Genomic DNA, 12,666 nt, shown 5'->3' with positions numbered 1-12,666 from the left:
AACATCTTTAAGCCCCCAACATTTTACTTTGAGTAAATGCTTAATCAATGTTTGTTGAATGAATAATCAAATGTAATCTGGGCCTTGGAATGTGCAGAAAGGTGGACTCAGCACAGAGCAAAAGACATCAGTAAGAAGCACTTACAGAGTGCCTGCTGTGTGCAGTACACACTGTTCTAAGTACCACAGAGCAACACAGAAGATTTAAGAAGTTTATTTCCTGAGCTTTTGAGATTTACAAATCACTTAAGGAAGATAAAATATACAATCATGTAATGCCTTAAGAATAGCTTTAAGCAGTTTTATGCTTCCAGCAAACACAAAATAATAGGTTAAACTGTGATAAGGTAAGTTCGTAGGCCTGCCTGCCAGTCCAGTCAGTGAGCATTGGGAACTGACTGTGCTCTGTTACTGCCTGAGGTCCTGGTGCTGCAAAGATTAGCAAAAATGTAACCCTGCCCTTGAGGAGCTTCCATCTAACAGGTGATGAGGTCATTCCGACAATGGAGGCAAAGAGCTAGACCAGAGATAAGCACAGAGGACACTGGAAGCAGAAAGGAGGGACACAGAACCCAGGGTTCCTCAACCTTGTACCATGGGCATTTTAGACTGGATAGCACTTTGTTGTGAAGGCTGTCCTGTGCATTGTAGGAAGTTTAGCAACCTCCATGGCCTCTGCCCACTAAATACCAGTAGCAACCCTCAGCTATAACAATGTCTCTAAACAGTAAGACAAACCACATCATTTGTGAGGCTCAAGGCAAAAAGAAAACGGGGGACCCCTTGTTTAAAAAGTAGGAAAAAGTGCCATTATATATACTCAAATACAAAGCTTTTTCATTTCCTAGAGAACAGGGATACTAGCAGGCTGGGTGCAAACTCTCATCAGTGTTTGGATCCCACTCCATGACTCAGTGCACATGCTTGTGGCCCACCAGCTGCCAAGTTTCCCCTCTGGCCACTGGAACATACACTTGCCCCAGCTGAGGGCATGGAAGTCAAGCCAGGCATCTCCCCTCCCCACAGTCTGCTTCTCCAACCCATGGCAAACTGGTAACCCCCAAGGGCATTGTGAGCTCCACACAAGGATACCCTTGGATCAGGGGTGAGCAAAAGGCTCGCCCCCCACATGGTCTCTTGCCTAATGCTCCATGGCACTGCCAGCCTAGGGCAGGGGTGGTCACTACCATGCCTCACCCTGAGATGCCGTGCCCACGATCAGCACCCCCTAATGGTGTAGAGAGCAGTGGTGGTTACTGGGTAGGAGTGGGGAGAAAGAGAGACCTGGCCAGGCCAGGGACACCAGGGAGGTGCAGGAGCTGGGAGGGAGATGGTGGGAGGTAGGGCCACATGAGGGTGAGCAAAAGGCTCGCCCCCCACATGGTCTCTTGCCTAATGCTCCATGGCACTGCCAGCCTAGGGCAGGCGTGGTCACTACCATGCCTCACCCTGAGATGCCGTGCCCACGATCAGTACCCCCTAATGGTGTAGAGAGCAGTGGTGGTTACTGGGTAGGAGTGGGGAGAGAGAGAGACCTGGCCAGGGACACCAGGGAGGTGCAGGAGCTGGGAGGGAGATGGTGGGAGGTAGGGCCACATGAACTGACACTCCTAGCCCTGGCACATGCTCCATTGTCCCATCAGGTTTCACTCACAAAACAATAATTTAAAGAGAAAATACTGTGTATTGCAAGACAGTGACTACAGAGCATTAAACCCCAAGCACACCCACAAAGCTGGCCCTGCCAGACATTGCCAAATGCACCCCCATGGGTCAAAACCACTCCCAGTTGAGAATCACTAATTAATAACTCAACCTGGTGCAGGTGGGGCTTCCTAAAGGAACCTAAAGGATCAGCTCTCAGCCGATCCCAGAAGGTTACAGAGGGGGAAATTATTAGAAGGGACAGAGCTGGCAGCTCATGAAGTTTAAACCAAGTTTTCAGGGAAGCTGCAGAATCTGGTCTGTCAGGAAGGACCCCTTTCAGGTGAAGGAAATGGCGGGTGAACCGGTGCATAAGTGGAAATTCGCAGGGTACTGTAGGGGCCAACAGGGAGAATGGCTTGGCAGGGAAAGGGGCAGAGGGGTCTTATAATCTTACTGAGGTTATCGCTGAACTTTCCTGTTGCTCCTCTGTGGCTTCTGATGAGTTGCTAAACATCTATGCCTCATCTCTCCTAAGGTCCTGATGGACGAATGCTGAGGGACACCCATCAGCACCTTTAAAGAGGCTCCTTCCATAGAGACCCTCATCTGCCCCCTGGTTTCCATCCTCTGCCCCACCAGGGACCTTCACTCCCCTCCTGCCTGCAGAAAGTCAAAGGCTCGCTGAAGGTCTCCATCAAAGAACCCACTGGGTCACTTTCTCTCTAGTTGTATCACCTTGGGCAATAATCATCAAAGAGCTAGGAATTATTGAGAGCTTGTTGACAGCGTCTCTTCTAATCACTTTACACATATTGACTCTTTTACTCTTTATAACCTCCCTGTTAGGTAAATGCTATCTCTATCCCCATTTTAAAGATGGGAACACTGAGGCATGGAGAAATTTAGTAAATTGCCCACACATATTGAGTTACAAATCCAAAATCTGAATCCTGGCAATTTGGCTCCAGGGTCTTCATTTTTAACCATTTCGCTCAATTTTGTATAATGGAGATAATGAGAGTAACCTCAGGTAATTGTAAGGGTCAAATGAGATAACAGTGTAAATCTTAGCACAGTGATGTAGGCGGGCAATAAATAGTCACTATTACTGTTACTGTTGCTATAAGCATTCTTTAAAAAACAATTTATTAATGGCACACACCTTTTTGAAAACTTTCAGAGATTCTTCATTGACTAAGTAGAGAAGTTCAGACCCTGAGTCCTGGCATTCAGTGTTTGCTCATGATCAGCCCTGCCTTTACTTTCTGGTGTCACCATTAACAGGATGCCTCCATGATCCAGACAGCCCAGCCTGCCCTCCACCCCATCACCTCATTACCTGCTTTCATGCCTTCAAGTCTCTGCTTTGCTCTCCTTTCTACCTGAAATGCTCTCTGAATTCTCCTCAATGTCAAAATCCTACTTACCTTTCAAGGGCCCTAAGCCCCCACCAAACTTTGCTGGTTCCCCTACTATTATTAACATTTGCTGCTCTTTATTGTTCCAGGTGGTTTACATATATTTTCTGTCCTGCCAATTTCTACATTGTCTTCTACCTTACAGAGGAGAAAACTGAGGTTCAGAGTGGCAAGTTACCCAAAGTAAGAAGCACCTAGGAAGCAGCAGACACAGGTTTTGAACCCAAATCACCCTGACTCCAAGGTTCATGCTGATTGTCTTATGGCACCTTCCTCTTGGCTGGTACAGAAAAGGTTTGAAGCCAGGGAGAGCTGCATTTGAATCTGACTCAGTATAAGCAGCAACAAGCTCTCTGCAATTCAAGCTCTCTGAACGTCAGTTGAGAAAACTAAAAATAGGAATAATAATACTGTCTCATGGGAAGTTATGGGGAGTAAATGAGATGCTTTATGTAAAGCAGTCAGCAGAGTGCTTACGGTAAAGCCTGTTCCGTTCTGTCTAGCAATAGAGGTGAGTGTATGCATGTCTATCTCTCCCGCTAAACAGCCAACTTCGTTAGAACAGGGGTTGAATCTTGTTCATCCCAGCAATGCCAGACACCTACCACAGTGCCCAGCATGCAGTGGGTGCTCAATAAATGTTTGCTGCATTGACTCAGCAGCCCTGCATTGCTCTTGACCCCCAGGCCTGAGAGCAGGCCTGTGTCTAGTCACCAAGGCATAAAAGGATATCCTGGCCATCCCTTAGCCTGAGGCTGCGTGGCACTATAATGCCCAAGGCAGAAATCATGGACAGCACCTCTGACCAGACACACCAGGCAGAGCAGCACAGAACCCACCCTAGGATCAGAGGAGAAGAGACATCGGTGGGGGAGACACAGGTTAACATCAAGTGGGTAGAGGTTCCTGACTCATAGGCTCTTTCCTGGCATCCTTTCATGAGAATAAGGGAAAAAAAGAGCTTTTTCATCACTGAAGCATGACATTAGGAGTGGAAATTGGAGTATCTTAATTGTGCCTTACTCTGAGGCCTTGAACTGTGCTTTGTACTAATCTTGTCATTATACAAACACAGTGTCATGGAGAACACACTGGGGTCTGGACACAGAAGACTTGGGTCTGAAGGTGGCACCTTCTGGGGGGGTCATCACCTCTCTGAGCCTCAGTTTCCTCATCTGTGTAATGTGAATAGTAACACCTGCCTCGCCTTCCTTGCAGGACTCTTGAAGATCAAATGAAAGGAGAAAGTTCTTTGCACACCATAAAACACTGTACAAATATTATAGTTCTTTATGCGCCAGGTATCTCATTTGACAGGAGACTTTGATCTCTCTCTCTCCCTCTCTGTCTTTCTCTGCCCCCCACCCCGCTACCCAAGGCAATCATGAGATTTCTCTGTCTGCTGATTGTTCAGGGTTCTTCTGTGCATTCGCCCTCTGTTTGGGTGGATAGAGGCCTTGGAAGGTACAAAAACACCAGAAGCAAGGCACTTAACATGGGATTAGGAGTCCAAGTCCAAGGTTCCACCCCTTAACCCTTTGTGGGTCCTTGGGCCAGTCTGTACTCTTGGAGCCTCCATTTCCTCAGCATTAAATTGGGGATGATACTGCTTATCTCATAGGTTTGTGAGAAGGAAAAGGGGGAGAATGGAGCAAGGGCGCCTCAATAACACTTATTTGACTGTTAATCTGAAAACAGATTCCAAGAAATTGTGGTAAAGATTATTGCTTCTTTTTCTAAACACCATAGCCTAGCACATATCATTTACTCAGTAAACATTTATGGAATACCTACTGTGTGCTGGTCTCACCATTTATTCCATAAACACTTATGGAGTGCTTACTGTATGCTGGGTCCACTTGCCAATATCACTTTTCTTGGATGTTTTGTAGTAAAAGAAATAGGAGTGGATTATTGTTCTGGAGTGAAGGCTCTCTATGCTAGGTGTAGTATTTATTAGTTTAATACCATACTAGGTTGTTGGTTTTTAATTTAATCTTTTACAAGCTACTTGGAATACCCTATTTCTAAAAATGACCCAGCAGAAGGATGTGGGTTGTTGAATCAAAATGAGAAAAATCTCCTCTACCCTTAAGAGTTTCCCTGGCAAAGACTGTCTGACAGCAGCATGTTTGGGAAATAAAAGCTCGGAGCTGGAAAGGATTTTTAGAAAGGAAACTGATGGCTGGGATTGGTGGGGTTTGGGATCTTCCGATGTCCATTTGTTATTTCCTCACAGAGCTCCCCAAAGTGCTTCACACACAGTAAACACTTGGTAGTGTTTGTTAGTGAACTTATACCAGAAGCTGTGCATTTAGAAGGGACAGAAGGAGTAAGGGAGCCCCTGAGCCGTGTGCTACGATTGAGCAAGCATTTGATTAATGTCCTGCTTCTGCAGTCCCCATACAAGGTGTTTTCCTGTATTCCCTTGTTTAATTCTTCTAACAACCCTATGGGGTCTACATGCCATCATTATCACCATTTACATATGGTGATAATATAAAGGCCGAAAGAAATTAAGTAACTTGTCCAAAATCATACCTACACACACCACAGAAAGCAGCTGTTCTATCTTTCTCCAAAGCAGGATTTCTCTAGTGCCCTGTGCTATATATCTCTTGGGAAAGTCATGTCTTGTCCCTGAATCTGCTTTCTTATCCTGAAGAGGAAGAAGTAAAGTAAGATGACTTCAAAAGTCCCATTTGGGCCTATGGATTTCTACCTGCACAGGTGCTTTATCCAGGGGTGGACAAACTGTGGCCCATGGGCAAGATCCAGCCAGCCAATTGTTTTTATAAATAAAGTTTTATTGGAATACAGCCACACATATTCATTTACGTGAATGACTACATAATTCATTTATGTATTATCTGTAACAGCTGAGTTGAATAGTTATGCCAGAGACTGTACGATCCACAAAGCCTAAAATATCTACGATCTGGCCCTTTACAGAAAAAGTTTTCTGACTCCTGGAATATAATACTCTACAGACTTTAATAGTGATAAACTATACATGGTGAATAGAAAAGAATCTAGAGGGCCACAAGTCAACTGTAAACAATTGAGGGGGGTAAGAAGTGACTGCCACTGTTTACATTTTATACTTTGGAATTGTTTATTTAATTTACTTTTTACTAAGTTATAACTTACATACAGCAACATGCACAAATCCTCCAAGTATAGTCTTATGATGTATCCCCATCCTGATCAAAATATCAAACTTTTCTAGCACCCCAGAAACCTCTATCTCCATGGGTTCCTTTTTTCCGCTTCTTTTCAGTTACCCCACTTCTTTGCATGGTTTCATGATATGCCTCTTCTTTCTAAATATGTGAGAGCCTGACATACTCCAAGAATCCACAGTTGCTAACTCATTTAATCTTCACAAAAATACAGCAGAGTATCAATATCATTTTGCACATTTAGGTCTGTTTGTCTCCAAAGCTTGAGCTCTATTCTCTACTATGTATTGTCCACACCCCCCCCCCCCAATTCCCCTTTCAGCTTCTCATCTCCCCAAACAATGAAAGCTGGAGACCTTCCTCTTCCATATTGCCCCAATCTCATCCCCTTCATTAACTTACTCCAGTGGCTACAAGAAACCTCCTTAGACTGTTCTATGTCTTATTTTCCCATCTTTAAAATGGGGTTACTATATTAGTACAACACTACTTTATCCTATGTGAAGCATAAAGAAAGATGATTTCAATCATACTCTCTCCCTCCATTTCGGGGCAGTTTAACTGAAGGGTTTTATGAGATAACTCATTTAGTTAGCATTTGTGACCTGCATCCTGAAAGACTATCTGCTGGTCTACTTACACTTTTCTTTTTAAATTTCCAAATGAACAGATGGGTATCTGTTCACAGATCTATGGTTGTGATTACTTGGTGAGCACCTATATTGCACCAAGTGGCATATATAAGGTAGGTCTGGGCAGGGGGATTATAGGAAGTTGCTGGATATGAATAGCCAGATTACCTGGAAGACATCCCTGGACACCCACAGGAAATTTTCCCTGTACTGTGAAACTTCCTGTACGCTCACATAGGTGGTTGGGGTCAAGAGAAGAATGGGTTTGCTGACACCTGAATTTTGAGAGACAGGGAGGCTTGGGAGTCAGACAGGGCACACAGCAGTTGAAACTACAAATCAAAGCTTTGTTGTTAAAAGGGAAGTGATTGCTGGCTTTTTAATGGATTTTTCCAGCTTAACACAGAAACTGATCTTCATTACACTTAATGCTTCTATCATGATAGTGAGTGAGAGACGGGTAAAGAGATTGTTCTCTCCTGGGACATTTACTCCAAACACTTCATTATCCTGCTTGAGAGGAGCTGGGTAGGAAGAGAATGTTCTCCCATAGGGCAGAATTACGAGGTGCAAGGATCTGCCATATGTCACAACAAACTAGACAAGAGGTAGAACGAAGGACCCTCATTTCCGTGAAGGACAGAGATTGGTGTAGACCTTCCCCAGGGCTCCATGCACAAAATCACCCCCTTTCTTTCTGGCTCCCAGCACAGGTGGCCCAGACACCTGTAGCAGACCCTGTATTTAAAAGAGACATCCTAGCCCCTTAGCAGCTTGATTTGGATTAATTACACCATCAGCCCTCGTACATCTAGGAGATTCGATCCTGTACCCAGCAGATGAGAGCTGCAGGACCCTTCCTCCTCCATGCTGAAATTCCTCTTTATCCCTAAACTAACCCAACTTCCTCCTAACTATCTATTGAAAGTGGGAGAGGTGCTTAGAAGCTCCTTTGCAGTTTTCCTGCTGATAGTGAATTTTTGTTCCCAATCTCACAGTCCCTCCAACTCCAGCGCTGGATCTCCCTGAGTCTGAGAACCCTAATATTCCAGAGAGGCTAGATTTTGCTCCTGGTAACTGGCTTCCTGCCCTCCCAAATTGTAAAGTGTGAACACTATTATTAGACCACGGGGTTGCACAGACGGTTTCACTCAATGTATACAACCTCCCCCTGCACTATAGGTATCTGTAGTACCCTGTTTCACAGATGAGGAAACTGAGTCCCAGAGAGGGGAAGAGGATGTCCTCTGCCCCAGGAGCTATGGGTCTGAGAGCGGTGGATTCTAAGAAGCTCCTTCTGCTCTTGGTCAGGTCAGGTTCCCAGCCTGTAGGTTTGGGTGCACCTCTGTCTCCTTCCTTCTCATTGGCGTCCCCAGGAGATGCAGGTGAAACTCCAACAGTGCTGAAAGTCCCATGGCTTCTTTTCGGGCACAGGTCAGGGTGGAAAAAAACCCTCTTTCCCTCAGCGGCTTTATCAGTGCCTTCTCTGCTTGGCCTGCGAGACTGAGACTCCCGCCACCGCCGTGGTGACCTAGCGTCTGCAGAGCATATCGCCGCCCAGGAAGCGGGTACGTCCTGAAACTGGGAACAAACCAGAAATCCGTGGGCCCAGGGAACATACGGCTCCAACTGTCCATCCAGCCTCAGGCCGAGCTTTGCTTTCACTGCTAGGAAAGAGGCCCCACAATCCTACTTTTGCCCCCAAAGCGGAGGCGCTTTGATATTCGGGTTTAAGCCGGAGCGGGCGGCCCAGGTCCAGCTCCCCGCGGCCTGGCCAGGCTGGACGCTGGTGCAGCCCGGCTGCTGCGGGAGTTCATCTTTGGCTACTCCCCGTGAAATGAGCGCCTCTTTCCGAGGGTCGTCCAGGCCTCCTTCATTCTCGCCTGCGCTCTCGGGCCTGCAGTTCTGCAAATCCAAACCTCCAGACTTAGAGGGAAAGGCCTGGGGCCTGGAGAGTAGTAACGCAGATACAGATAAAAGGGGTCCCTGCAATCCACACTCACCCCACCTAGCACCACCCCACTTCTCCCAGGTCTCCGCGCCCCTTCCCAAGTGGTCAGTTTCTCCTCTGCCCCGCGGGCTCTCCGCGCCCCCCACCTCCGTCCTTCCGGACGCCTCCGAGGCTCTCTACTCTTCTCATTCTCCCCCACCCCCTTCTTCCAAGAGCACCCCAACTTCCTCCAGCTCTCACCTGAACCCCTGAAGTGCAGTTTCTTCTCTCTGGACTAAAGCCGAACCCGCAGCCGATGGAAAAGCCCCCGCGCCTAGGCTGCAAGCCACTTGCTTAACAAGTCCAAAGGTCAGCTGCAGTTGAGCTGATGAACAGAACCAGTAAGGAAGGGCTTCAGTCCCGCGGTGTGAGGACGATGGCCCCTGCGAGCCCAGTGCCCGGCCCGGCCCGGTTCGCCCGCTCTCCAGGTCTGCCCCTCATGCTCTCCCTCTCTCTTGGTTTTCCCCCCTCCCCACCACAATTTGCATCTCGCCGAAAGCCGGGTCCTTCCCACTAATTTGCATATCTTATATGGCCTAATGGTGGCGATCATGGCAAGTTAGAAGTTTTCTGTCTCCTCTCGGAGGAGACTCCGGGACCCCGGGGAGTAACAGGTGTCTAGAGGCTGAAGGGTGGAGGGGTTCCTGGACTTGGGGTTCGCTTGTGAAACTCCCCTCCACCCTCCTCTGGCACCCACCCACCCCCTCGCCCCCTTCTTTTTCCGTCCTTGGAAAATGGTGTCCAAGCTCACGTCGCTCCAACAAGAACTCCTGAGCGCCCTGCTGAGCTCCGGGGTCACCAAGGAGGTGCTGGTCCAGGCCTTGGAGGAGTTGCTGCCGTCCCCAAACTTCGGGGTGAAGCTGGAGACGCTGCCCCTGTCTCCCGGGAGCGGGGCCGAGCCGGACACCAAGCCAGTCTTCCATACTCTCACCAACGGCCACGCCAAGGGCCGCTTGTCTGGGGACGAGGGCTCCGAGGACGGCGACGACTATGACACTCCTCCCATCCTCAAGGAGCTGCAGGCGCTCAACACCGAGGAGGCGGCAGAGCAGAGGGCCGAGGTGGACCGGATGCTCAGGTAGGCGCGGGGCCAGGTGGATAGTGCGCGCCCGAGCCCCTGGAGCCCCGGGCCCCGTGCCTGAGCGACACTGCGCCCGACCGCTCTAGCCAAGCCTGTTTCCCACCACAGGAGTCCCCCGGGGGGCGCTCCGCTTCTCTCCCAACACCTGGACCCTTCCCAGTTCCTCAGCCGGAAGACCCCGGAGCCCCGAGTCTTCATTTCCCCTGGCCCGGGCCAGCGGCAGGGACCCAAGGGCCTTCCCCGGGGGGCTGGGGTACGGCCCGGGAGAACCGGCGCCGCGGAGCCCTTTGCGGGAGGTTTGCCCTAGCGGCCGAAGGTGCAGCTGGGCGCGGTGAAGCGGCCACGGTCTCCCATCAGCAGAGGCTCGCGCGTCCGCAAGCGCCCGGCCACGCGTTTCTCCTCCGCGCTGCCTCGGGTCCGGGAAGCGACAGGCCCGCCTCGGCGACCTGCTGCTCTTTGCCGAGGGACAGGCGGCACCCATGCGAGGCCAGGGATTATCCCGAGTCCCCAGAGCCAGTTTAGATTTGAAAGGGGGAATATCCGTATGGAGGGTCAGGGTGGAGCGGCGCGGATCTAAGCAACCGAGGGTGGGATGGGGCAAATGCGGCTGAGACCCCAGAGCGCTGCGGCTTTGGTCTCAATCTGGCGAAGGAGGGCGTTTCCGGATCTCGCCACCGACACCCCGGCGCCCCCCGGGGAACTCAGGCAGGCTGGCCGTCTGTGCCCGGGGCCGCGATCTTTTGCCAGTCCTCCCCGATCGGCCTAGGATTTGACAGCTGGTTACTAATTATCCACAGAGTCAAGCGGTTCCCTCGGACCGCACGTCGTTCCCGGGCCCCTGCGCTTTGGAGCCTCTCGCGTGGCCTCTGACACTTAAGCGCCGAGGATTCAAGGCTTCAGGGGCCAGCGCTGAAGTTGCGCCCGGGATTCGGGCGGCCTCAGCCGCACGACCCAATCCGCAGTTTGGGGTGGGATGTGACCTTGCATTTGAATTTGCGCTCCGGGGACCTGGCGGCTTGCCCTGTATCCAAGGCAATCAGGGGGACTTCTAGATTTTTTTTTTTTTTTTTTTTTTTTTTTTTTTTTTTTTAAGTATTTTGCTATTAACTCATAGGTTTGAGGTCTTCCTCGCCGTTTCCCCGCGTGGCTGCGATTTCTCCCCCGCCGGGGTTAAGGACGCAGGAAGGTGTGAGTCGCGGAGGCCGAGAAGGTTTGGAAGAGGAGCCCCTCGGAGCGTCTGGGGCTCCAGGGTGGCCTGGAGGTTGACCAGGGAGGGCCTGGCGCACCCACCGGGGCCCGGCCGCCAGCCACCGGGGGCCCACGGAGCCTAGGCCCTCCCGCCTGGCCGCCGGCGCCTGCTTTCCAGGGCGGCGCTGGGAAGGTCCGGGAAGCGCAGCAGACCCGGGGCGCCCTCCGCACCCGGCCCCGCGCGCGGCTGGACGCAGCGGCGATGTAACATAAACTGCAGCACGTGGAGTTGGGGTGTTATTAATTTATTTCTATAAATCATCAACAGAAAGATACACAAAGAGCCATGATTAGGTTGAAAAGAGAGGCGGGTTATTCATTGTTGAAGTTGTAAACGCGGCTTAGAAGGGGAAGGAAATCAAAATGCAGACGTGGGGCCGCTCGCCGCCCGCAGCACGCAGGCTCGGCTCCGCGGGGCGCCCCCTGCCAGGCCCCCTCTCCGCCCCACCGCCCGACCCGGGCTGCCCGAGCGCCCCGGCTGCCCGCGGAGTCCCAGGGCCGCCGACACCCGCAGGCCCGGCCCCGGGTCCTCGGACGTCACCCCTCTTCCCTCCCCAAAGCCCCGGGCTCCAGCGGGGCGGGGAGGTGAGCTAGGGGCCCGGAGACCCTTGCTGGGGTGGGAACGCGGGACAGACCTCGAGGATTTTCTCCCTTTCCCAAGCGGGTGCTGGCTTCCCTCCCCCAGCCCCGGGAGTGTCGGACTTTATTAAAGCAATTTTTCAAGAAATGGCCAGCGGTTCCCAGGTCACTGCACAGTGGGCTCCGAGCGCCAGGCACACGCAATCCCCCCCTTTTGTTTTGCCCACCGTGTTTCCCAAGGGCGGAAAGAAAAGGAAAAAAAAAAGTCACTTTTTGGAGCGCCTGGACGCCCTTTATACCTCCTAGAAGAGAAAGGCGAGAAGGGAAGGTCGGGGACTGCGCGCTTCCCGGGCCCCTGTCCCCTGTCCCCGGCCCCTGACTTGCGGGCCTGGAGTTGGCTCTTTCCTAAGGAGCTGGAGCTGAGGCTTCGTAACGAACGCGCCGCGAACCGTGCTGGGGTCCAGGGCTTTTCTGCTCGTGGGCAGCAAAGTCATTGTTTGGGAAGGAGCGTGCCGGGGGGACACCGGGGGAGCCGCGGGCCGGAGCGTGACACCTGCGCTCTGAACACAATGGCCGCGCGCGCTGCTCAGATCAGCTTATTTATCCGGGGTGGGAACCCCTGAACGCGAGCTGTGTCTTCAAATAAAGAAACGTAACCAGCTCTCCCGGCCATTCCCGGTGAACACAGTGAATTCTGGGGTCAGAGAGCTATAAAGGTATAATAACTACGCCATCTTACCCTCAACGCCAGCCTTTTAGTGCGGCCTTAAAGGTTTTGCCATAGTTTATATAAAGTTTTCGTGGTGTTTTTTTTTTGGGGGGGGGGGGGTGTTGTTTTTTTAAAAAGTCCCCAGTTGTTGAGCTAATTCACTCTTTCCAGAGAAGCATT

General features: G+C 50.9%; 1 protein-coding gene across 5 annotated transcripts in view; it reads left to right on the top strand.

Moving 5' to 3' along the window:
• The first annotated feature begins 9,384 nt into the window (after positions 1-9,384).
• The window catches only part of HNF1B (HNF1 homeobox B), a 67,364-nt gene continuing 64,082 nt past the window's right edge, over positions 9,385-12,666 (top strand). For 2 of the 5 annotated variants that reach the window (XM_008568071.1, XM_008568069.1), the window contains exon 1: positions 9,385-9,947. In XM_008568071.1, the coding sequence (XP_008566293.1) occupies positions 9,604-9,947 (344 nt within the window). In that variant the 5' untranslated portion in view covers positions 9,385-9,603. The remainder of the gene's footprint in view (positions 9,948-12,666) is intronic. The other 3 variants (XM_008568070.1, XM_008568068.1, XR_550175.1) reach the window with 2 other exon arrangements.

The sequence above is a fragment of the Galeopterus variegatus genome, unplaced genomic scaffold (genome assembly GCF_000696425.1).
Source record: "Galeopterus variegatus unplaced genomic scaffold, G_variegatus-3.0.2 Scaffold372, whole genome shotgun sequence".
NCBI classification, from domain to species: Eukaryota; Metazoa; Chordata; class Mammalia; order Dermoptera; family Cynocephalidae; genus Galeopterus; species Galeopterus variegatus.
Note: the sequence above shows the minus strand (reverse complement) of the source record. Positions and strands in the feature narration are given on the sequence as shown.